The sequence below is a fragment of the Notechis scutatus genome, chromosome Z, assembly GCF_049901735.1.
Source record: "Notechis scutatus isolate UNSWTSFEM ecotype Mainland chromosome Z, rNotScu1.2, whole genome shotgun sequence".
NCBI classification, from domain to species: Eukaryota; Metazoa; Chordata; class Lepidosauria; order Squamata; family Elapidae; genus Notechis; species Notechis scutatus.
The window spans coordinates 44,278,437-44,304,676 of record NC_142025.1 but is presented as its reverse complement, the minus strand read 5'-3'; the positions used below and the strand labels follow the sequence as shown (position 1 = coordinate 44,304,676).

Genomic DNA, 26,240 nt, shown 5'->3' with positions numbered 1-26,240 from the left:
CTTGGACTAGATACCTCATTCTCCACTGAGCCGAAGGGAGAATCCAGGATGGGTAGTCGCTAGTCTCCTAGCTCTGCAGACCGAGTGGAAAAAATGAGGACACACCCCCTGGTAACGGTCCCCAGTTCTTCACTCGATCTCAGCGTGTTCAGACCACCCTTTAAGGGCTTTGAGTAGTTAGGATTGTAGAAGAATATTCACCCCCTGGATTAAGCTTTTTTTTGCAGAGAGGCTTAGATCAGGTTTGACAGCTAGCTGGCTTGCCGGTTTAGCACTTTCATTTTTTCGTGCCTTTTTTCCGGTTCACATTTTTTTGCTTGTTATTTTAATTTTTGACTTTCCTTGCTGGTGGACTGGTTTTTGTTTTGTTTTCTGTCGAAACTGGAGAGGAGGTGACCCTGAGAGCCCATGTGGCCCGGGCTGGGGTGGGAGTCAGTGTCTTATTTAACTCGCCTCCTCTCAATCCACTTTCCCGTGCCTGGGACGAGCTGCAGCTGCCGCTAAGTGCTTCTGTCCCTTTTCGGCGACAGCGGCCATTTATTTCGTTCAGGGACAATCTTGCAGTTTGCAGGATTGTACCTGGGGGGGGGTTCTGGCCATCGGGATTAAATCCTGACCCCCCATCCAGTCCCCAGAGCACCGTGGCAGCTGCGAGACGCTTGAGTCTGCCTGATAATTGTGCAGCCAGAGCCAGGCTCTGCAAGCCTCTGACCTGTCAGGGCTTGCTGCAATTCAAGAAGCAGCTGTTTGGTTTTTTTCAACTTTTTTTCCTTGACTCGGCTTTTGAATTGCGGAGCTGGGCTGAGCTCACCACTTTGGGTCGCACTAGCCTCCTGAAGTGGTGGACAGCTACTGTGGCTGTAGCTGACAGCTCAGGCTGAATATTTTTTATTTTATTTTATTTTATTTTTTACTTCTTTCTCCCTTTCTCTACCCCTGTCAAGTGACAGTTATTTTTGGTGGGCTCAAAGATGGTCGCCAAGGGAGCTGATCAAGAATTGTCAGTTCCTCAGCAGGGAAGAGAGAAGGCTGTAAAGGGATCCCCTAAGCCTAGTTCTGCTGGTGTGGAGGCAGAGCTAGGATTAGAGCCAGGGCTCTAGCCCCTAAGAGATCCTCTAGGGCTGAGGATAGACTAGAGGCTAGGTGTAGACAAAAAGCCATAGACAAACAGTTTGACAGGGCAGTGAGAGATTCCAGGATGGCTGAATACAGAGCCACCCCTCAAACTTTGCCTCCTCAAGATGACAGGCAGCCAGACCGACTGGCAGATAGGCAGTATATGACGGCCTGGTCTCTTGGGGGCTCAAGTACCCATGATTTGCAGGGTAACCTCCAAATCAGGGCTGAGACCTCTCACAATTTTTCTGAGCCGCCTCAGGGGATGGTGCCACCTGCAGACCAAGTCTTCAGTGGAGCCAGACCTGTGCCTGCAGCCACCTTTACATCTACAGCAGCTGGCTTATGACCGGAGGAGACCCAGATGCAAGAAATGCCATCCTTCATGAGAGCCTGGATCTCCCAGACAATAAGACAGGAATTGCAGGCAGAGGTCAACCAGCCGCACCAGCTGTCTTATTTGGAACCTAGCAGAGGAGTCCTGCAGGGGCAGGGGCAGGCTTCTGCTGAACAGCCGGTCCACTTCAGAGAGCGCTCGGCCTCCCTTTCAGAAAGCAGCCAAATTTATGGCTCCGAAAGGGACCTCCTTCCAGAAAGGGATTTTTCGGATGTGGAATCGAAGGCAGCAGGTCTCCCCTCCTTTAAGGGCCTTTTTTCCAGCCAGCTCTTTTCAAGACTCTGCTGGTTAAGGCCAAGAGCATGGCTCATCTCAAAAAGGAGACGGTCACTCAGGACGTTCCAACTGAGGGAGAGGATCAGGAGGATTTCCTGTTCACTGAGAAAGCATCTGTGGTGAACGCTGTACCTGTGCCCCAGATGTTTCTGAACCTGATCAAAAAGCAGTGGGAATCCCCTGGGATGTACATTTGCCCCAGTGGGTCTGAGTCTACATTATTTAATGTGGACAAAGACCTTTTGGACATTATGGAAGTGCCAAAGGTAAGTGGCCCAGTGGTAGCCCTAGCTTCCTCATCTGTCATCCCACCTGATGTGGAGGATGTTCTAAAGACAGAGGACCGGAAGGAGGAGATGGCGCTCCGGAGAGCTCATCAAACCGACTCCTGGGCCATCAGAGCATCGACGACCACATCTTTTTTTACTCAGGCCTCTTTGCGGTGGCTGAGGCAGCTACGGACAGAATCCCACCTGAGGATCTCAGGGTGCATCAGGACCTGAATAAGATTATAGCTGCAGCTCAATTGACTGCTGATGCCACCCTCAGGTCAGCCAAATTCCAGAGCCATGGCCTCTTCCATAAGAGCACACAGGCTTCTCTGGCTAAGAAATTGACAGATGGACGTCAGAACCAAATGGAAACTGGTGTCGGCTCCCTTTAAGGGAGAGCAGCTTTTGGGGGAAGCCCTGGATCCCTTTTTGACAGAAACCAGGGACAAGCGAAAGATCCTACCCTCCCAGGAGAGGCACTTTGATTAAAGGTCTCATCCCTACTACAGGAAGCCCTCCTTTAAATGGGGAAGCTGGGGAAGGCTTTCCCCATCAAAGTAGGCCCTTTTTCCAGAGATCCTCCTCTCATGCTGATAGACAGGCCTTTGCTGCCAGAGGGTGTCAGAGGCAAGAGGGCAGAAGGTCCTTTAGGGGTTCCAGTAGACACTTCAGAAGCAACAAGTGACGCCCGAGCCTCATCCCTCATAGGAGGCCGCCTGGAACTGTTCTGGCAGAGGTGGGAACAGACCACAACGGACGTTTGGATCCTGTCAACCTTACGGTCGGGTCTCTCTCTAGAGTTTCTCTCCCCCCCCAAGAGCCTTTGTGTGCTGCACCATCTCCAGGGACCCCTCAAAGAGGGATCTCATGGAATCAGTGATCCACCATCTGCTGGACATTTGGGCCATCCAGCCGGTTCCGGTGGACCAGGAGAGACAGGGTTTCTATTCAATGTTGTTTGTGATTCCAAAGGCCTTGGGGGATGGGGGGGGGAGCAATCCTCAACCTGAAAGGACTCAACAGACATCTAATCTACCAAAGGTTCAAGATGCACTCCCTCCACTCCATTCTAGAGAGACTGCGGGAGGGAGATTTTTTGGCCTCGGTAGACTTGACGGAGGCCTACCTCTATGTGCCCATACACCCCAACCACCGTCAGTTCCTGAGGTTTTGCTATGGCGGTTGCCATTTTCAATACAGGGCTCTTCCATTCGGCCTGTCATCAGCGCCTCGGACTTTCACCAAGTTCTTGGCAGTGGTAGCGGCACACCTCAGAACCTTACCCATAAGGATCCAATGCTATTTGGACGACATCCTGATAGCATCCTCTTCCAGACCCCAGGCAGAGGAGGATCTGATGTTGACAATCAGGATGCTTCAAGAGCATGGGTTTTTGATAAACCTGGACAAATGCCATCTAGTACCATCGACTCGGATCTTGCATTTGGGGGCCATTATAGACACCTTGGCCAGACAGGTTTTTTCTCACAGGAGCGTCGAGACAGTATCAGGGAAGTCACGTCGCTGATCCTGTCTTCCAGAGAGGCACCTATTATCTTGCTGTCTCAACTTCTCGGCAAGATGATATCGTGCATCGGGATTGTCCCATGGGCCTGCTTCCACGCCTGAACCCTTCAGTGGTTCCTGCTCCCTTACCAGAGGGAGAGCAGGGGCGACTCTCCAAGGAGGGTTCACGTCCCCTTGCCAGTTCTTCGTTCCCTCCATTGGTGGCAGTCCCGAGCCATGGATCAGGAATGCTTGTACAGGGAACCCCAGAAGATTACCATCACCACCGACGCCAGTCTCTATGGTTGGGAGGCCCGCTTGGGAGCCCAGGTCACCCAGGGGAGGTGGTCACGAGAGGAGCTCACCCACAACATAAATTGGCTAGAGCTCAGGGCTGTCCGCTTAGCGCTCAAGGATCTAAGGCAAGAGGTGGTGGGGAGACATGTGCTTCTCCTCACGGACAATGTGGCTACCAAGGCCCACATAAACTGGCAAGGGGGGCACATGCTCCATATCTCTAATGCAGGAAGCAACTCAATTGCGCAGGTGGGCGGAGAGAAACCTGCTGTCGCTACGAGCAGAACGTATCTCGGGAGTATCCAACGTGCAGGCAGACTGGTTGAGCAGGGCCACAGTCGACCAGTCAGAATGGCGACTGTATCCCAGTCTATTCCAGGAGGTGATGGAATGCTTCGGCCACCCGATTCTGGATCTCTTTGCATCACCAGAGAACACACACCTCCCGAGGTTCTTTGCTCGATTCCCTGCCCGAGGAGCAGAAGGGGTCAATGCTCTCAGTTGCAGGTGGCGCCAGGGACTATTGTATGCCTTCCCCCCCTTCCCCTGATTCCGGGGACAATCAGGAAAGTACTGATAGAAAGGGCGGAACTTCTGTTGGTAGCCCCTTACTGGCCCAGGCGTCCTTGGTTCACCGACCTGATGGGCCTGTCAGTCGCCAGACCCTGGAGAATTCCCCTGCACAAGATCTCCCTCAGCCAGGGCCTGATCAAGCACCCAGATCCAGCCTGGTTTAGGTTGACTGTCTGGCGCTTGAGCGGGGGATCCTGAAATAGGAGAAGTTTTCCACAAAGGTCATTCAGACCATTAGGGCAGCCAGAAGACCTTCCATGACCAGGATATATAACGCAACATGGAAGATTTTCTGCAGTTGGTGCGCTTGTCACCAATTGGAACACACTGGGGTTTCTGTTGCAAAGGATTAAGAGTTCCTGCAGGACAGGTTGGATAAGGGTCTCGCCCCCAATACCTTGAAGAGACAGGTGGCTGCCTTGGCCTTGGTGATTTCGGTCAAGGGCTCTACTTCTCTGGCCCAACATCCTAGGGTGAAAGCCTTCCTTGGGGGGGGGGGCACAAATCTGAGGCCACCGGTGGTCTACTGCTACCCCACCTGGGATTTGCCTAAGGTCCTGCAGGCACTAACTATTCCCCCATTTGAACCCTTACGTGAAGTCTGCCTTCACCTTCTCACGTGCAAGGTGTCATTCTTGGTGGCCATTACCTCGGCCAGGCGTATTTTGGAGTTGGCCTTATCCATCAGGAAGGATCTGTGCGTATTCCATGCAGACAAGGTGGTTCTGCGGTTGGACCCTACCTTCCTCCCCAAGGTGAACTCCTTATTCCATCGTTGATTTTGCCTAATTTCTGCCCTGAGCCTACCCATGCACTAGAGAAAAAATGGCACACCTTGGACGTTAGGAGGGCCCTCCGTATTTACATTAAAAGAACTTCTTCTTTTAGAAGGACGGAAGCCTTGTTTGTTTCCTTTCAGCCGTCAACTTTAGGTCGCAGGGTGACACCTTCCACAGTAGGTCGTTGGCTCAAAGCCTGCATTGCAAGGGCCTATGAGTTACAGAGCCTTCCTGTGCCCAGGAGGATCACAGCGCACTCAACCAGAAGTGCAGCGACCACCGCAGCCTGGGCAACGCAGGCATCGATTCTGGACATTTGTAGAGCTGCGACCTGGTCATCAGTGACCCCATTCATAAGACATTACAAAATTGACTCCTTTGCCTCAGCGGAGGCGTCCTTTGGAAGACGAGTCCTGCAGGGTGTGCATGTAGTGGTGGGGACCTCTGACCAATCCAGCTCCCACCCGTAGGACAGCCATCAGCCAGCTTTGGTATGTCCCATCCTGGATTCTCCCTTTGGCTCAGTGGAGAAGGGGCGTTGGTCCTACCTGAATGCTTCTTCTCAGGGAGCCGAAGGGAGAATCCAGTCCCACCCTGTATTCTGTCTGGTCGGAATAGGGAGGAAATGTCCCTTTTTTTCGCAGTATCAATGAACTATCTATTTGAAGACAAGGAGCAGCTGAATTCTCTTAAACGTCGTTCAGAACTGGGGACTGTTACCAGGGGGTGTGTCCTCAGTTTTTCAATTCGGTCTGCAGAGCTAGGAGACTAGAGACGACCCATCCTGGATTCTCCGTTCGGCTCCCCGAGAAGAAGCATTCAGGTAGGACCAATGCCCCTTCACTTTCCCCTCCCTCCCTCTTTCTTTCTTTCTTTCTTTCTTTCTTTCTTTCTTTCTTTCTTTCTTTCTTTCTTTCTTTCTTTCTTTCTTTCTTTCTTTCTTTTTCTTTCTGTCCCTTCCTTCCATCCCCCCTCTGTCTATCCCTTATCTTCCTTTCTCCTTTCCCTTTTCTTTCTTTTGTCTCTTCTCTCTCTCTTTCCCTTCTCTTTCTCTTTCTCCCTCCCTCCCTCCATATCCCATTCACTTTCTCCTCCCTCCCTCTTTCTTTCTCTCTCTCTTTCCCTTTCTCTCTGGCTTTCTTGCTGTCCCCTATCCCTTTTCTTCATTTCTCTTCCTTTCTCCCCTTTTCTTTCTTTACTTTCTTGTCTGTCCCTTCTCTCTCTCTCTTTCCCTCTCTTTCTTTCTGTCCCTTCCTTCCATCCCTTCTCTTCCTTTCTCTCTCCCTTTTCTTTCTTTACTTTCTTGTCTGTTCCTTCTCTCTTTCTTCCTTCTCTCTCTCTCTCTCTCTCTCTCTCTCTCTCTCTCTCTCTCTCTCTCTCTCTTCTCTCTTTCCCTGTCTCTCTTTCCTGTCTCTCTTTCCCTGTCTATCCCTTCCTTAACCTATCTACTTATTTCTTGCCCAGGCAGGCATGGCCTAATCTGTCAAACGCCTGGGCTAATCCTGCATCACCCCGTTTTCCCTTTCAGAGCCCTTAATCTCCCCGTTTCCTTCCCCCACGACCGCCTCTTTCGTCATCCCACGACCCTGACTTTACCTTCCTCCCACGGCTGGCTGCCAGGGAAGGCAAGCCAGGGCTGAGCCATTGTTGTCACTGGGCTCCCCGCCAGCCCATATCGCCCTTGTCACAAAAGTCTGCAGCCACCACATGTTTTTTTCGGTGTGGCTGGAGTGCAGCCTCACTGAAAAAAAGACACAGCAGCTGAATGCTTTTTGCAGTGAAAATTACCGACTTCCGGCTTTGCTTGCTCTGCTTTCCCAACGTGCTACTTTGGCCGTCAGCAACTGTCACGCATACACAATAAGGACTGCCTGGGCAGGGAATGGAGGAGTGGGCGGAAAGGAGCAGGGCCAGCCAGTTTTACTGGTTCTCCAAACTACCGGGAATGGTAATGAACCGGTAGAATCCCACCCCTTAATTGCGCCCTGCCAGGGGCCCACCTCCAGCACTTCTCTGCCATTCCTCTTGCCTCTTAGCGTCCCCCAAGACATCCCACCGCCCCCCCAGGGGTGATACCACCCACTTTGGGAACCACTGCTCTAGACGATAGGTTAGACTGGGAAGCTGAAAAATAACCCCAAAAAAAAAAAAAAAAAAGCAACATTGGGACATTTAATACCAGGTAGTCTTTAAATTTTAGAAGTGTTTGCATACGGATCCTGGGATTTTTCATTTAATTAAGCAATTAATTAATTAAGCAATTAAGATTTAATGGGAAGTGACTTTTAGGAATTGAATTCTTAACAGCATTTATTTTGAAAAGCTAGAGAAAATTATATGTATTGTACCTAGTGTGTTTGGAGCATTTAAAATATATATTTTTCTTCAAAAGAACACATAAATATCCAATGTTCTTAATTTAAGCAGGCTAATTGACAAGGTAGGAAGAATCCTTCAGATTTTAAGTGCTAGTACCTGTTGACTTTTCGGACTAATGGTATATTTAAAGCCTGCTAATTACTGCAGTAGCAAGAATCCATGAATGGTTTTTTGGAAATTTATGCCATCTAGTAAGCACAAGAGTTACAAATATTTTATATTAAGTGGAAAATGGCCTGTTTTATTATAGGAAAAGAAGTTTTTTTTTTTTTAAAAAAAATTGCAATCCATTTTAGAAGTCTATGGAGATTTTCGATCATGTCCCAAAGGTGCTTTTTCAAGAGGCAAATGGACTTCCTGGTTTTTCTTTGAACATGTTTTGCTTCTTCTCCAAGAAGCTTCTTCAGCTCTTCAAAAACATCTTCAAAAAAAGAAAAAAGAAAGTCCATTTGCCTCTTGAAAAAACACCTTTGGGACAGTCCATTTTAGAACTTAAGGCCTTATGAACAAGAGATAAAATGTTCATGGTTTAAAAAAAAGTGAGGAGGTTGAGTGCCCTCTTAGGAAAAAATTATTAACTATTCCATCTATAAGCTAGACATATATATTATTAAATTACAGAAGTATATATGCAGCTTATCACTTTTAATGTTTTATTCATCTCAGAAGCATCACAGTTAAAATTAAGGCATACTAAGTGACATAAAATTTAAAATGCAAATTAAAACATGCACAAGTTAAACAGTCATTTTTAATTGTTGTTTTGTGCTAATAGTTAACTTTTATATAAATTTTGGCATTTTTGAATTAAGAAAGCAAGATACTTTCACAGACCTATTTTGTATATTGCACAGCACATTACATCGGACAGTTACATTCCATGCCTTGCTGATTTGTGCAAAGCTCTATGGGAGGTGATGCTGAGTTATTATCGGACAATGGACTGGCATGAAAAATATGACCATGGGGAATCTCCTTCATCTTCTGGTAGGAAATGCCTCTTGCTATTTTCAGTTTCCAAGCATAAAAATTGGAATGGAGCCCATCTGAACTGTTTGAACAACATGGTTAATGTGTGTCCATTGTTTCAGTGGGATGCTGTATGTCTTAGTTTAAGGAACATGTACCAAATGGTTGTTGTATTTTATATTCAACTCCTTTTGTGATTAATTAACATTTTATTTGGAACATCTAAACATTTCTTACAGCACTTGCTAGAAACCATGAACTTTTATTCAGTCATAGATTTAGGGTCTTAATTATATTTAGCATGCTTGCCTAATGCAACAAATGCACAACTTGTGGTCCCAGAATCTACTTCTACTCTGAAAGAAATGGGTTCACAAACTCAAAAATGCAATATAAATATTAGGAGCTTCAGATCTACCCTCTGATATAAACTCACTGGAAGGCTTTGAGCCAGTTCATTTTCTCACAGAGCTATTTACTTAAGTCTTTACTTAAATAGTGAAATTTAAGGAGGAGGTGCTATGTACATCACACATAAGTTCCTGGAAGAGAGGTGAGATTAGTTATATTTAGTTTAATTAATTGTCCTGGTCCCACCAACTCTTCATAGGCTAAATGTAATCCTTAGCTGGAAAATGTGTTGTATCTCAGGTCTCATATACACTGTAAGGCTGAAGTCTAGACTCTAGAACACATTTACTGAGGTTATCTTTGTTGACCATAGTAAAGTATTTTATTTCACTTCTACAAGTGAGAGGAGACAAATGATTAAATGACCATTATGCTCTTGTTATGCAGGCTGTGCTGCTTTGGTACAATTTGTCAGTTTGACAGAATCATTGGATTTGGGGGCATCTCTATTACATCCCTTATCAAATTAGATCTGTGTGACTGACTGGTTGTTTTTTAAGTGAAGCAGTGAGGCATTGAGCATTGGGCCACATTCAGTAGCATATTGGAACAGATCTGTAAGCTCATTAAAACAGCTAGTTTATTGTTACTTGTAGTTGGACTCCTTATCATCAGGACTCATCACTGCCAGCCAGCAGATTAGTCAAGGACAATGTGAGATGTATTCTAGCTGTATCTACTAATAGATTCTCTGTTCTATGTTATAAAATACAAGACTTTGTTTATAGCGTTTATTTTCTATTTAGAAATGTTGAAGATTCAAAAGAAATAAAATGAATCTACAATGCATGAAATCTTTGCTATTTTGTAAAACTCAATTTTCTCCTCATTACTGGTGCCTGAAATTACAGTTAAATTATATTTTAGATGGAAATAACATCCTGGATACCGAGGAAACAAATTTTGACCGCAGCTATGTGAAAAAAAAATTGGAGCATGGGCTTTCACGAATATGGCAGGTTTGTTTGAAATTTGATCCATCAAAATAAGATCAATTTCTGTGCATGATTTTAAATGACATGGTTAAAAAACTGAAAAAGGATTATTGATTTATCTTAACATGATAGATGTTCCCTGGGGAATGAGTATCAGTTGAAAGGCTTTGTTTTCTATGTATTTTATGTTGTTTTGATCATATTCAAGCCTTTGTATTGAGTGCAAGGTGATTAATCTTGATCTTGTTTTTATACTGAATTCTTTGTGAAGGGTGAGGCCTAGCATCGTCATACTGCAGCAACATTTTTGTCTTATGCATCCAAACTGTACTTAATGTTGTTTTGAAATTGTAATTATTGCAGTGCAGTGGTCCTGAGCTGTGTGCCAGATTCAAGGAAATTGATGTAAATAACATCACTGAAGACTATAATCATGAGCTTTCCTTCCAAATTTTGGATTTTGAATCTTTGATTTTTGCAGTCTTGAAGTTCCCAGATTGAGGCCTTCTTTCTAGATCATGCTGGTGACCCTAGATTTTGTTGGCCATCAAGTTGCTGTGAAAAAAAATCCTCAACTTCATTTTTGTAGTCTGATAACAATTGCTAGCAAATTCCAGCTCTTGAAACTTTCATCCTGCCACCAGCAATTTAAAGGACGCATCTTCCATTGTTGAAGGGCAGAAACCCATTCCTGTGAAATGCCAACCTTGACAGCAATCTCCCTTCGGTGATTCACTTATTGTCTTTAAGCAGTTCATCAACCTTTCTCACATGAAACTAGTTGCTTGTTGTCATAGGTCATCCACCTAATTCTTGATCCTCAAATAGCTCTTCCCAGTTTACCATATTTTCTATTTTTTGATCCAGCAATGCATACTAACTCGTGTCAACACAGCTATCACCATGAACGATCATTATCTGGTGGTGAATTCCATTTGGAGGAACTGCTTTGGTAGTGAAAAATATAATCACTGCATTGCTTAGAGTACACTCATAAGTATTCCCAGAACTCTCATTTCATGAACAATAGCAACACGGTCTTTTCTCATAGCAATTTTCCCCAACTAAAGGGGAAGAGCAGATGCTAAAAAACACAAGATCTACTGCATCTATGATGTTTTTATGATTTATAACATTAAAGGGCATTATTTTTTATGGTTAACATCTGGTTATTTTAATCTCTTCTGTCCTTGTACTAACAGTTGGTTGTAAATATTTATTTAGTATCTGCAGAATAGCCCTAAACTGCTGAAATCAAGTTGAATTTCCACAATGTTATTGATCCTACCTTTAAATTAAAAAAAAACTTTATTGCTTGAATTTCTGAATAAAATACAATAGTAATGTGAGGTGTGAACGAGATAAAATTTAATAAATAAAACAAAAAAAATATGTTCTGTCTATATACTTTTGAGATTGCACAGTGATTCCAGGCTAGCTCCATGCTTGATTCCTCCCTGCAAGATTGGATGCTTCTCAACAAGTAACCAGCAAGGGACAGACAATGAACTATGTTAATATTAATTTTAAATTTAAAACTGATTTTAACTAAACTATCCTGCAAATATGGGGATCTTTGATGAATTTTACTTGAAGGGCAAACAATGATGTCACCCCAAGATTTTCCCTTCTTTATGCTTTGTGATTGCTTAATTATAAATAGTTAATACAGTAAATTATTGTTTCTCTAGTATTCTAGCCTTTTTGTTTTTATATAGGATGTCCAATTGAAAGTGAAGACCTATTTGCTGGGCACCGATATGTCTAACTTCAAATATGATGACTTTATATTTGTACTGGATATTATCAGCAGGTAATTTGGATAGCATCTTTTTTAAGGAAATGTTATTACAACAATTATGCAGAATAAATTGATAAGGTTATGTATATAATACTGTATAGGAGATAAAATTACTGTTCATTACTTGGCACATTTGGCTCTAAATAGGACTATCTTCCAAAGCTCTTAGTTATATAATAGATTAATTTCCTCCACGTTGCTGCTCTGCTACAAACCTTTAGCCTGCAAAGAAGAGCAATTGACTCATATAAATGTGATATGCTGCCTTAGGTAATGTTCCGATATTTTCAAGCTATAAAAATGTGCAAAAGAAAATGAGACCAAAACACATTTTATAAATTATAAACAAAAAAATTATAAAGTCTAAGTGTAGTGAATAGGAACCAGCCTCCGTTTCCACTTGCTCCATAGAAAAGTTTGTACATCCACTGTAGGTCTGCAAGATTTTCTTTTGGATATCTTATGTGGAAGACGCACACAGGCATAGATGATTCTGCTAGTAATTTGGATTCAAGAAATATAAAGCTTTATATGCTATAATGAATTGCTTGGGAAACAACTGGTGATAGGTTCACCTGTTTTCACTTTGAAGTGATGTGATATCTCCCAGAAACACAATTTACTACCTCTGCAGCCAATTAGTTCAATTCAATTAGTTACAATTTTTGTACTGCAGTAATCAAGCATTGAAACTATCAGCAACTATGTCATTATTGCCCACCATTGATGTAATGTATGAATGATCCAAAAAGATTGTTGTGAGTCCAGATATTCTGATTTTCAGGTTTTATAAATGAGGTTCTTACAAATTTTATTCAAGTCAGATCCAGGTTCTCACTAAATTAAGTTTTATCTATGCTGCTGTTGTAGGCAAGTTAATATTGCAACATTTTGCAGTATCCCTTTAATTAGAAGCCTTCTGGGAAAGCTATTTCAAAACTTTAAAGAGATTGTTCTAGATCTGCAGAGATTAGAGACCCATAAAAGATAAGAGTTTTAAAAAATCATATGTACAATTACATGGTGTAGTGTTTAATTGGGATATTATTTGTACTAGGCTGGTGCAGGTTGGAGAAGAATTTTGTGGCAGCAAGTCAGAAGTGTTGCAAGATTCCATTAGAAAACAAAGTGTTAATTATTTCAAGAATTATCATAGGTAAGTTTTACAATTTTCAGCTGTGGAGATTTAATAATATAGTGGAAACAAATTACAAAGCACACGCTCATGCATCCCACATTATGTGGTGTCCATATAATAAGAAAAAGCAAAGTGAATGCTTCATATAAAATATGTAAATTAACATAAAATTTTCTCTAAAAAGGAAGTCATTTTTTTCCATAATGAAGAGATATGAGAACTGATGTCTATTAATATAAGTTCTTTATTTGTCTAGATCAGTATTGCCAAATCTAGTTAGTAGTAACTCTCAGGAATTCTTGCCAAGCTTTTTCCCATCATCATAAATGGCAGAAACTAAATCATAGACTTTGAGTAACAACCTTTGACTATCTAGCTGCTAATTTAAGAATGTATTCCTACATAATTTCAATAATGCATAGAACATAGTCTAATCCCTAATTCCATTTGTACATTAGACTAAGTCAAAAATAAAATAACCACAATATAGACTGTTCTTGCTATCAAAACAACAAGTTTCTTTTTCTAGCAACGAAGAGTTTTAAACTACTGGATCATTAATCCTACATTTTACTCTAAACTTTGTGCACAGACCTTTAGGTCAACCTTAATAATAATGACTGTTGGACAAATCCCTGCAGTTTTCTTGGCAAGATTTTTGGAAGTGGTTTGTCATGGGGAGACAGTGACTGATCCAATGTTACACAGTTGGCTTTGTGCCTAGGACAGCTAAAAATCATGATTTTTTTTTGTTTCTAATCTGGCACTTTTAACCAGAACACCAAATTGGCTCTCACTTTAAGCTTAAAAATTCATTTACATTACTATTTCTGGTTATTAGGTTATTGATTGATCTGAGTCTTTTACAGATAATTGTTCAGTTTTTATTCGGCAAAACTATTCAGTTTTTATAGTTTCTGAAGGGAAATTTAAAAAAAATACATTATTTGCTGGATATTTTGAAAAGTGTTTCAACTGTATGTTTTATCTTGGTGAGCAATCTCAAGAAGAAATAACTCAGTAAATGTTTTTGTAAGCCACCTGGAGTCACTGAGAGTCATTTGGGTCACTGTATAAATTTTCATAAAGAAATAAAATGCCATCTAATTTAATAAACAATAATATAATTATTCATTATAGAGTTTTTCCAATATCTTTTTACCGTTGCTAATTGTTTTTATGCTAAGAGTGATACATACATTAATTATATTTCTATAATTTTGCTTCTGCTGTCTTCTAGTTAGAAAATTGTTGCATTTCTTTTTGGGAGTAAAGATTGTAGTTTTTAGAAAATCTTACATATACTTGTTGGGAAAATTCTATAAGGAAAGCTAACTAGGAGAGATGATAAGGCTAATCAAATGTTACTCCCATTTCGTTTCCTGGTGAGTGTTATTCAAAGACTTGGTGCTTCTAATTGGGAAGTTAGAATGTATGCACGGTGTGATGCCTGTTTTAGAAATTATATAATAATGTTATGTGCATTATGAAACAATATTTCTTTATCTAAATTACATAGGTTAGTTTCACTGAATGATCCTAGTGAAAACAGAAACCAACCTCCATCCATCTTTCCCATGTTATGTATAATAACCATATGGCCCTGGTGAAAACTTTGCTTCGTCTTTGCTATTTTTTAAAATAAAAAGCTACTCTGTGTAAATTTGCTGACACTAATTATTCATTTCAGAACTCGTCTTGAAGAACTGCGAATGTTCTTAGAGAATGAGACTTGGGAACTTTGTCCTGTTAAATCAAGTTTCAGCATATTGCAACTTCATGTAAGTCTAGACCATTTCAAACACAGGAAGGATGATGGCTGCTTTGATCAAATTTGCTAAATAGTAGTACTGAAATCTTGTATCATGTACATCAAGGGTCTTCAAGCTTGGCAAGCTTAAGAGTTGTGGACTTCAATACCCAGAATTCCAGAGCTAACATGACTGGAGGAGGAATTCTGGGAGTTGAAGTCCACAAGTCTTAAAGCTGTCAAGTTTGAAGACCCCTTGATGTACATCTTCACTCATTAACTCTTCAGGCATCACTATAATGGTTTCCATGGATCTCTAAATTCTCACCAAAATAGCTAAGAGAAAGTTTGTGGAACTAACCAAGCCCAAACCATGTTCAGCATTAACAAACTGGTTGTATCTTCTGCTGAAGGGAACTATGGAGGTGCCCACTCTTCCTAGCTGGTGATGGCTCTAACTTTCAAGAACTCTGAAAAAAGGAGGAAATATACTGTCAGACTCCCATGAGTGAAGGAGAACCCATGAGGCATTTCTTCTGGGAAAAAGAGCTATAGACCTTCTCCATTATCAGCTTAGTGTTACAGGCTGCATTTGAATTCTCATAGTTGTACACATGTTAAGTCTCTCTTTGCATAATTCATTGCAATGCATTAATTAAACTGTTTAAAAAGTTTTTCAGTTGTAAGATGTATTATATATCCTGTGAAGGAATTTGACAGATCTGTTAAAATTACACAGGCATTCGAATAACCATTAATTATGTAGTTTTTAAAAATGCAGGAATGGAAGCATTCCTGGCTAAAAAGTTAATATTGCAGGATTTGTCCAGAAAGTGTTGTATCAACATGTAATAATGTTAATAAATATTTAGACTTCACAACCAGTGTATAAATAATTTTCTTTTGGTAATAGGAATTTAAGTTCATAGCACAATCACGTTCCCCTACTGTGTCACCAAGCAAGCAGCCTGCATTAGAAACAGAAGATCTAACTCTTTTTGAGCAATATTGTAATGGAGGAAATCCCTTTGAAATCCAAGCCAACAACAAGGATGATGAGACAGAAGATGTGTTGGCTTCTAATGGGGTAAGTTTAAAAAAATCCTATAACTTGTAGTGCATAGATATTCAAAAGAAATACGGCAAAATAATTAGGAGTCAAAGGGTGATATGAAGCTTGTTTGGACATTCATGTTACATTGTATAGCTTATATGTTATATTAAAAATGCAAAAAATTATGATGTATTTTATCTTGATCTGATTTTTTTACATCTCAAAACTTGACTTTTTAACAAGGTTGTAATTGGTCATGCATATTGGCAATTGATGCTGTTATAAGGCCAAATGACAATATTATCCTTACCAGCAAGAATTGAATTCATTTGCCAGACAGAATGTTAAATTGTGCTTAGACATCTGCTGACAAACTCTTCTCCCATATATATCGTCCAAAGAGATGACTAACTTCATACAGAACAAAAGGGAAATAACTGGACTTTTATAATTGGTAACAATAATGGGAGACCATTTACCATTTCTTTAGATTTTGAAAGTTATATTATAATAAAAAAATGTTAAAAGAAGACTCAAAGCTGCCCACTTGGAATTAGTGAGCAACATTTTTAACTTGGGTATAACAAATTGAAAGAATCCATAGTTCGCTCTGAGAAGTAAATTACTCTTGTTTTGGGAATATTTCAATACTTTTTATTTTATGTTACCTGTCCATCTAATGATTGCTGATTTGGAGTGCGCTGTAGCTTCAGTGAATAGTGCTATTTATATAAATAAAGTTTTAAACTACTGCCTCACTTGATACAATTCTTTCTTTGCTAGATCTGAATTTGCCTTTTTTTGCTTTATGTGCATGAGTGCACATATGAATGCACACATACATTATATCACCTAAGTATATGCACTCATTATAACAGTTGACTTTTAGTTAGCTTATGCCAGTCTTCTCTATATGCTCCAGATGTCAGGATTCCGGCAGTTACTCCAATTAATTAATTGTCAACTCATAAAACATTTTGTATACACGTTTTATAGTTGTCACCAAATATGTTTGGACTATAAGTTCCAAAATTTCCAGCCATCCTAGTTAAGGAAAATTATAATCCTAACTCTTGAAGTTCGAAGCTAGTTTATGTCATAGCAAATTGTTCACTTTTAATATGGTAAAAAAACAAAGCCTAAATTTGTTGAAGTCACATCACACTTGTGTCAGAAGCACCAAGGCTCTTAGGAGTTGAAAGAATTAGCCAGTGACGTCACTGTTGCCCGGACACACTCAGTAGAGGGCTCCTTTCATGCACCAGCAAGCATTGATGAATGTTCATCCCTTCTCAGTAGCATTTGGGTCTCGAACGCTGCTTGCTAACCTCCATCTCAGCATCCTAACCATTTGAGCCATTATGCTTCCTATTTGTTTATTGAAGTAAAACAGTAGAAATACCCAGAGGGGTATCATGCCTGCTTTATATATGATGCTTCCAAAACTGTTGAGAACTTAAACAAATTAATCGTGATATAAGCCTGTTTTTTTGCTCCTACAATTTTTGGATAATAATATTCATATTTGTAGTTAATCTTTCTTTTGTTTAAATATGAGATCAGAACAACCAATCACTAGGAGGTACATTAATTACATATATTTCATACAGTAATGTGTTTTTCTTTAACCAGATTTTGGATTGCTTATAGTTGGATGGAGATGTGTGCTATTTTACATACATTTTGCATTTATTATAGCTTACAGGGCTTCCCAATTTAAAATAATTAGAATGAGTTAATCCTCAGAGTGATACAAGAAGGAGTCTCCAATGGACAATCTTTTGACTTCCTTTAACTTTTGCAATAAACAATGTTATGCAAAGAATTATAAAAATGGAAAAATGAGTGTGCATATTTTTCTTAAACTTGATTGGATGTTTATTAATTTACAATATAAATAAGTTTCATCGATCTTACATTTGGAATTCATTTATTTGGAAACGCACTTATTATTTTAAATCATAATTTTTGACAACTTGTTACCTCATCTTATTTAGATCTCAAGTTTCAAATGCAATGAGCCACATCCCATATTGGGTGTGAGAACTTCTCTTGGCTCTTTTTCCATTTTGCTTATCATTCATTGTTTCTCTCACTTTCCTAAAAGCTCACATTCAGCATTCAAAAGATGAGGTAACAATTTGTCAAAAATTATGATTTAAAATAATAAGTATGATTCCAAATGTAAGATCGATGAAACTTATTTTAAAAAAATGCTGAGTATAATGTTTGCAATTCTGTTCTCTCTTGCAATTTGGATGGCAATATAAAGTTTCTCCTAAGGTAATATTTAATGCTAGTTAAAAGAAGTTGTGGAAGCCAGATTTGTGGGAGTTAAAATAAGAAAATGATTTTTAATCAACCCTTATTTCTTTTTGAAATTTTTAAATTGTTTTGACAGGATATTCCGGCTGAATTACAATACATTTTCTAAAAAGAATGAAAATAAATACAATGCTGTAAAATAGTAGAAAACAGTAAAATAAGTTGCCATAATATATATTACTTGAGGCAATATTGCCCTGTGTATACATTTATATTCTAAGGGCCACTGAAAGATTAATGTGCATTCTTGATTGTCACAAAGAACCTCTTCCAATCTGTCATTGATAGTATGAATCGGATGAACAAGAGAAGAGCGCCTATCAAGAGTATGACAGTGATAGTGATGTTCCTGAAGAACTGAAAAGGGACTATGTTGATGAACAGACTGGAGATGCCCCAGTAAAAAGGTACTTTGAGCATACAGATAAAACAGATAATACAGATAATCAGAGTTGGAAGGGACCTTGTAGGTCATCTAGTCCAACCCCCCGCTCAAGCGGGAGACCCTACACCATTTCTGACAAATGGTAGTCCAATCTCTTCTTTGAAAGTCTCAAGTGATGGCGCTCCCACAACTTCCAAGGGCAAGCTGTTCCATTGGTTGATTGTTTTCACTGTCAGAAAGTTTCTCCTTGTTTCCAGGTTAAATCTCTCCTTGTTCAGTTTCCTTCTATTATTCCTTGTCTGGCCTACAGGAGCTTTAGAAAATAGCTTGACCCCTTCCTCTCTGTGGCAGCCCCTCAAATATTGGAAGACCGATATCATGTCTCCCCTGGTCCTTCTCTTTACTAGACTAGCCAAGCCCAGTTCCTGCAATTACAATTTGTTTTATTCTTGAGAATTTGTTAATCACTTCAACATTGCTAAAATTCTGAAAGGAAGAACAACTTTTTTCCCTGTTGCATGATGCTCGGGTCTCAAACCTGGGCTGTTACCTTTCCAGCTGACAAGCCCAGTGTGCTGAGCCAGCATGAAAGAGCAGGAGCCTATTTAAGATATTTCGTTCATTTGCCAGAGTAACTGAAGATCCCTGCTAAATGGTCAAAAGATTTCACTTGCCTAGAATTTTATGGCATGTAGTGGTCTGGTAAGTATTTCCTATAGTTCATAAACATGGACAGGAGTATGATACCCCTATATCATGAGTGTCAAACTCGATTGCATCATGTAACATATCGTTATGTTTTTTGCCTTTGCGGAGACAGGGTGGGCATGGCCTGCGCGTGACAATTCCAGACCGCGGGCCGCCAGTTTGACACCCATGCCTTATACCATTATTCTTCAAATAGTATTTCAGGTAGTCCTTGCTTCTGCTGTGTTTAGGGACTGTTCTAAATTACAGAGTGTTTTAAAAAAGCTATGCAACCAAACCTCATATTTCTAACAGTTTCAGGGTCCTTCAATCACATGATCACCATTTTTTGAGCTTTTTAACTGGCTTATGATAAGCAGTTAATAGAGAAGACGGAAGGAAACTTTTAAGGTGTGGTCATGTGATGTTATACTTAACTATTGCAGTGCTTTGCTTAACAACCAGAAGAGAAGTGAAGTTATAAACTCATTGGGCTGACATAATTTTTCACTTAGTGACCATAGTGCTTAGTTGTTGGTTTCAATTGTTATCACTAAATGAAGACTATTCTATTTAAGAAATGCTGTCTTTGATTCAGGAGATAATATAACAAGGTTATTAATTATGATCACTTATTTTCCATGACCTGCTTAAAGTCTCTTTTTGAATTGTGCTGAGTTCCCCTGCTGAGATTATGGACACATCTATAATTATGGACACATCCATGTAGTTTTCTTGGCAACAACAAGCTTTTGCCATTTCCTGGGATATGTTTTGAGTTGTAAGCCTGTGATTTTCTGTGATCTCCCAAATCAAATCCAAGCCAGTCTGATTAACTATTTGAAATCAGTCGGTCCTGGTTAGGTAGAGCGTAGTTAAGTAGACTTCTGTCTTAGGATTGTTAAAACTAATGGCCATCACCATATTATTGCAAGCTGCCTTGGATCCTTAGGTACTTGAGTTCTAATGAGGATGAGCATATGTTGTGTTGTCTTAGGCAGCCAAAATATCTTGACTTTAGCATTAGGTAGTATAATTGGAAAGAAGCTACATAACTATTTAAGCATCTATAACACTCAATCCCCCCTGTGTAAATATTTATTTTTCTTGTTTCTCATTGCTTCCAAAATTAGTCATACTTTAATTCGAAGGCATTATTGATTTGGACCCAAGGTCAACACACAACCTTTACTGTGAAAACCAATAAGTCTGTTCTTTCTAGTCCTAATAATATTTACATAGAATAATAAAACACTATAAATTGCCTATAAAATTAAATTGTTATCAGATAACAATTGGATTTTCTAATCCAAAGAGTAAAGTGAGAGAGGACGACATTGAAAAGATTCTAAAAGCAGTTTTAAGGAACTGCTGTTACCCAGCTATTGTTTTCATTTGAATGTGATAATAAAATGGGGAACGTTTTACAATTTTCTCATGTTTGATAAAATTAAGTGACTGAAATTAAATTTCCAAGATGTCAGAACAAAACCAATTAAAATATATTAAAATATGAACATAACATCTTCAACTTCATTTTATATTGTAAAGACTATTAAATTTTTAACCCAGTAAAATTAATCATACAAGTAGTTAAGTAATAATATAAATGATAATATTCAAAGAACAATACATTACATTTCATTTAACTGCTGTTAAGAAAATTACATACCTAAAATAATAAAAACTAAATTAAAACTAATAACTAAAACTTTAAACTTGAATAAACTTGAATATCTACTGTTTATTAACCTGCAATAGAAACAGATTGAAAAAGGAAAGGAGAAAGAAAAAAACAACCAAAAAAAGGAAGAAAAAATAAATGAATTGCTGAAATGTATGAGAAAAAAGAAAAATATTTTGGGAGTTTTTCCTTTTCACACACACGTAATTTTTTTTTCAACACAATATTTATTAGGTATCTCTGTTTTAAGATTTTTTAATACGCAAGTTGCATCATGACACTGATTGGAGATAATGAGAGTTGTTCCCAATATAGTCACAGGTTGCTAGTTTGATATAGAATATACATACACACACATATATAATACTGTTTGCTGACATAAAATGAAAGAATATTTGTTTTTCTGACACTTCTGACCATTTTTCTGGATATTTGTGTACTTAACAATTAATATCTTTAACCTAGTGTTTCTCGAGAAACTCTGAGGAGCAGGAAGAGATCAGATTATTGCCTCAACAAGGTGAATGCTCCAATTTTAACCAATACTACACTTAATGTAATTAGACTTGTTGGTAAGTGGATTTTTGGGATTTTTATTTTCAAATGTGCACTGTGTGATTTATCTTATATATTTCTATAAGACTGGAACTTAAGCCTTATTATAAAACAGGTTTTATCAGAGGTCTCCATACTCTCATGAAAATATATCAAGTATTTTTTGGGCAACAGAACACACACTGCAAAAATACAAGGATGGTTCATTTCAATTGTATAATAAAATCACAAAAGATATGTATGCACATATAACATTTCTGTGTGTGTGTGTGTTGTATTTTCTTAATCTTCATTATCGCATTATAGCCTGAAAACATACCAGATATATGTGGAATACTAGATATATAGAAAAACACATGCATCTAAAATCTATAAATATAAATAAAAAGTTAGCATATAATAGCAATAGCTTTTAGACTTATCTACCACTTTACAGTGCTTTATACAGCCCTCTGTAAGCGGTTTACAGAGTCCAAGAATACAATGCAATAGAGGCACAGAATCAAGCAACCTGGGATGATCCATCCACAATCTTACGGTAGCATTATAAAAATATCTATCAGTATATGTGGGGATGCTCTGTGGAGTCTTCCATCTGCGAAATTTTGCGAGCGGAAGTCCACATATCTTGAAATTGCCAAGGTTGAAATATAGTGATCTATCCCGTTCTCAGGAAATTACTTGGCAGCAGTTCCAAGCTTATTTGTTGCTTCTTCCATGCGATCAGGACACCAATGTATCATTCCAGTCTGCTTGAGTCTGCCTCTGTTTTTTCTATTGTCTCATTTATGACTGATTAATCTTAGTAATTGGTATTGTTGTTCTGTTTTTGTTTTTGTTTTTGCTTATTTTTATTGATAGGTTTTAGGTGTATATGTTTATATCTGGCATACATAACAAAGATTATGTTTGTGTGTTTGTTTAAAAAAATCATGGTTCTTCAAGCTCAGGTTTGAAGTACTCCCAATTTTTATTGTTTTAGAGCCACAGTGTGGCCAGCCTCTTGGTGGTTGTTGACTCCTATGGGTCTCTGAAGCTTTAAGTTGGGAATTAGGAAACAGAACAATCACTCTGTCTTCTGACATTCACCCTCAACCCAGGCTAGTAAAGGGAAGTGCTGACTGGCGAGAAAAAATTACCTGCTTTTCCTGGGCATTGAATCTTGCCTCTGTCTCACCTTCCAGCTGATGGCACTATTGCTTTGGAAGAACAGGCATATTTCTAAATCAAGTCTCCTTGTAGCCACTCACAAATTCTAAGAGCAGTGATAATATATTATCAAGTCAGGTGTCTGTTGCAGCACTCCTGTTTCTGCTGTCTTTTTTGTGCTTTTTATATACCTGGCTGAGTTTGTGGTGTTGCAGTCTGTACTCCCCTCTCTCCTCCCCTCCATCGCAGTACTATGCAGCTTATGCCCAGGGCAGAGGGAACCTAATATTGAATGCAAAGGCAAATGTTATTTTCACCTTTATTTGACCTTGTGTGAATTTTGGGTGTCTGTTTTTGAGAATGTATGGATTCTTTTGAATGAACACATATAATATACATTTGCTGGGTAAATGGTCAAAATAGCTCCCCCCCCCCCAACAATCACTATGGGTAACTTGTATGTTATGATTTGGACTAAAGACAAAAGAGAAATAAAGGCTCTTATTTCTATATACATGTATAGTAAACGTACTTGATCTTCCACAGCTATCAATAAAAGGTTAAGGAGCCATAATTTTCTTTTCCGTTCTTTTTGTTTTACAAACAAATACTTATTTGTATCAGAGCTGAATTGGAAGTAAGTTCACAACAGATAGTTTCTGTCTGCAAGGAATATTCTTACGTGTAGGAAAATATCTATAAACGTTTTAGAACTGCATTTTATGCTACATGGAGTTCCGGTCAGGGAAGCTTAATATGGCAATATCTTATTGCAATATTTTAACAGAATCAATGAGCTGTTAAACAGCTATGTGTTGCAAGGAAGCTTTAAATAGTTCGGTTTCTCTGCTTGCTACTTAATCTTTGTTAAGATGTAAGAGGTGGCCCTTGGAGAATTTGCTACTTCTGGATGTGCGTCAATATATGTGTTTTTATAATCCCTAATGTAGCAAAATTTGCTTCAGTATTTAGGGAGGTTTTTCATAACAATTCCCAATCAAATGATCCTACTGACTAATTAGTTTATAATTTAAATGATTTTTTATCATATGGACATAAGGGAATGTAATTAAATTGTTTTCCACAGAACCTTATTTTTATGCATTTTTTGCCTCTAGTGCTGTTTTCCCTGAGCTCTTTTTTGATATTTCATTATGCTTGGAGAAAATCTACATTGCTTAGCTTCATCTAAAAGCATGAGTGTAATTCTTCAGAATCTTCTGGGATTCTGCCATAATAGGTTAATAAATTTTGCCAATACTCATGGCCAAACTCTTAGTATTTATCTTTGGACTAATAAGCTGTTGTTATACTTGCTTGTTTAAACACTCCACTTTAGTGGATTTTATATATAAAATAATTCAGGAGTTTGAAATCAGAAAAATAAGAAAAAAATCCTAAATCCAGCCCACAAATTAATCATTTTTTAATTATTTGCATTATAACATGTATAAAAAGTATCACTATATTATTCCTATTGGATTATAACTGTATCATTTAATCGATGAAACCTTCATAGTGTTTATATAATAGAAGAGAAGCTTGAGATCGCTATTATTATACATTCAAATATATACAACTATAGACAATGTATTTCTTAGATTCATTTATACTATACGCTTTTTTTCTTACGTTCTACCCAACTGTACCATTTCTCCCAAGCCAAGTAATATTCTGATTCTTCCTTCCCATTTAATTTAAGTGTGAGCCTCTCCATTTTGGCACATTCATAGCTTTTTTGAATAATAATGTGTATTGGTGGTACGCTAGGCCTTTTCCAATATTGCGCTAAAGAAATTCGCGCTGCTGTTAATAGGTGGATGGTCAGGTATCTCACTTTAGGGGGATAATCCCCTTTAATCATTCCCAGGAGGTACAGTTCCGGTTTCCACTCCAGTGCGCATTCAGTAATTTCTTCTATCCATATTTTTATCCTTGTCCAATATTTCTTAATCTCAGGGCATGTCCACCAAAGATGAAAATAAGTACCAAATTTCTCTTTACATTTCCAACAGCTTGGATTTGCTGTTGGATATATTTTAGCTAATCTAGAGGGTGCCAGATGCCATCTATATATCATTTTATATAAATTTTCCTTGTATGATACTGATTTTGTTAATGTAAGATTTCTTTGCCAGATTTCCTCCCAGTCATCCAAATCTATATTATAGCCGAAGTTTTTTGCCCAGGCTAGCATTGGTCCTTTTACGATTTCCTCAGCCAATTCGTATTCTAATAGGTAATTGTATAGTTTAGATATCATATTTTTTTCCGGGAGTATTTCATCTAATTGAGTATTTTTTATTTCAAATCCATATTCTTTTACATCCTTATTGTATCTCATTTTAAGTAGGACCAATTGTCAATAGTTATTTCTTGGGTTTCTAATTCCTGAACCGATTTAAGTTTCCCCTCATTATCTAGAATTTGGTGGTATTTGAGCTTTTTACTAATATCCATCATGTTAGTATGGAACATCGCCTTCATCGTTGAGAACCACCTTGGAATTTTAGTGTAATGATTCCTTCTGATATCTGTCTAAACTTTAATCAGAGATTTACGTAAAGTGTGTCTGGAGAAATATGAATGATTTTTATTATTTGAATTCCATAAAAATATGTGCCATCCTATCTGTAAATCATGGCCCTCAAGTGTTAACATTCGTTTGTTTCTCAATTCAATCCAATCCTTTATCCATACTAATGCCAACACTTTATAATAGGTCTCCCAGGCAGGGAGTCCAAAGCCACCCCTGCTTTTATTGTCTTGTAAATAGTTTTTTTTTAATCCTCATTTTTTCCCCTGCCCAAATGAATTGCATAATAATTTTATCTAATTCTTTAAAAAAATTGTCTAATGATACCAGAATTGTTTGAAATAAGTATAAGATTTTGAGTAGGACATTCATCTTAATCGTTGCTATTCTGCCTAATAGTGAAATTAATCATTGCTATTCTGCCTAATAGTGAAATTTGCATTTTATTCCAGTTTTCCAAATCCTTTCCAATTTGTTGTAATAATTTGGTATAGTTGTCCTCCCTCAAAGTTAGTGTTCTAGGTCTTAACCAAATGCCTAAATATTTAATCTTATTCACAATTTGTAATCCCATTGTTTCCTCTAGGTTTTTTTTGTTTTGTTTACTGTTTGTTAGGTTTTTAACTAGCATTTTGGTCTTTTCCTTATTAATTTTTAATCCTGCCAATTTGCCAAATTTATCTATTTCATTTAATAGTACTGGTCCCGAATCTATTGGTTCTTCTATGACAAATACCATGTCGTCAGCGAAAGCTTGTAATTTATACTCCTAATTTTTAATTTTTGTTCCCTTAATTTCTTTATTCGATCTAATTCTGTCCAGTAATGTTTCTAAGGTTGTTATAAAAAGCAGGGGTGACATTGGTCATCTCTGTCTGACACCCTTCTTTATCTCGAATGGTTTAGTGGCTTCTCCATTTATCAATACAGTTGTCTTTTGTGTAGCGTAAATTGAATTTAGCATTTTTGCAAAATTACCACCAAATTCCACCAAATTAATCTGATGTTTCATAAAATTGCAATTTAGATTATCAAAGGCCTTTTGTACGTTCAGGAAAACAAGGGCCACTTGGTTTCCTGGGTCCAATTCATAAAATTCTAGAATATCTATTATCGTTTTTGTGTTATACCTAATCTGCCTCATAGGAAGGAATCCATTTTGATCAGGGTGGATTTTGTCATTAAGCACTTTAATTTTTCTGCCATTATAGTCATAAAAATTTTATAATCTGAATTTAGAAGGGATATTGGTCTATAATTCTTTAT

At 38.5% G+C, this 26,240-nt stretch overlaps 1 protein-coding gene across 2 annotated transcripts in view; it reads left to right on the top strand.

Annotated features, from left to right (window-relative positions):
- VPS50 (VPS50 subunit of EARP/GARPII complex) overlaps positions 1–26,240 on the top strand; it is an 86,863-nt gene that overhangs the window by 30,533 nt on the left and 30,090 nt on the right. For both annotated transcript variants that reach the window (XM_026675681.2, XM_087946364.1), the window contains exons 13-20: positions 8,450–8,582; positions 9,843–9,934; positions 11,629–11,723; positions 12,769–12,867; positions 14,540–14,630; positions 15,513–15,686; positions 18,267–18,385; positions 21,200–21,306. In XM_026675681.2, coding sequence (XP_026531466.1) covers positions 8,450–8,582; positions 9,843–9,934; positions 11,629–11,723; positions 12,769–12,867; positions 14,540–14,630; positions 15,513–15,686; positions 18,267–18,385; positions 21,200–21,306 — 910 coding nt within the window. The remainder of the gene's footprint in view (positions 1–8,449; positions 8,583–9,842; positions 9,935–11,628; positions 11,724–12,768; positions 12,868–14,539; positions 14,631–15,512; positions 15,687–18,266; positions 18,386–21,199; positions 21,307–26,240) is intronic.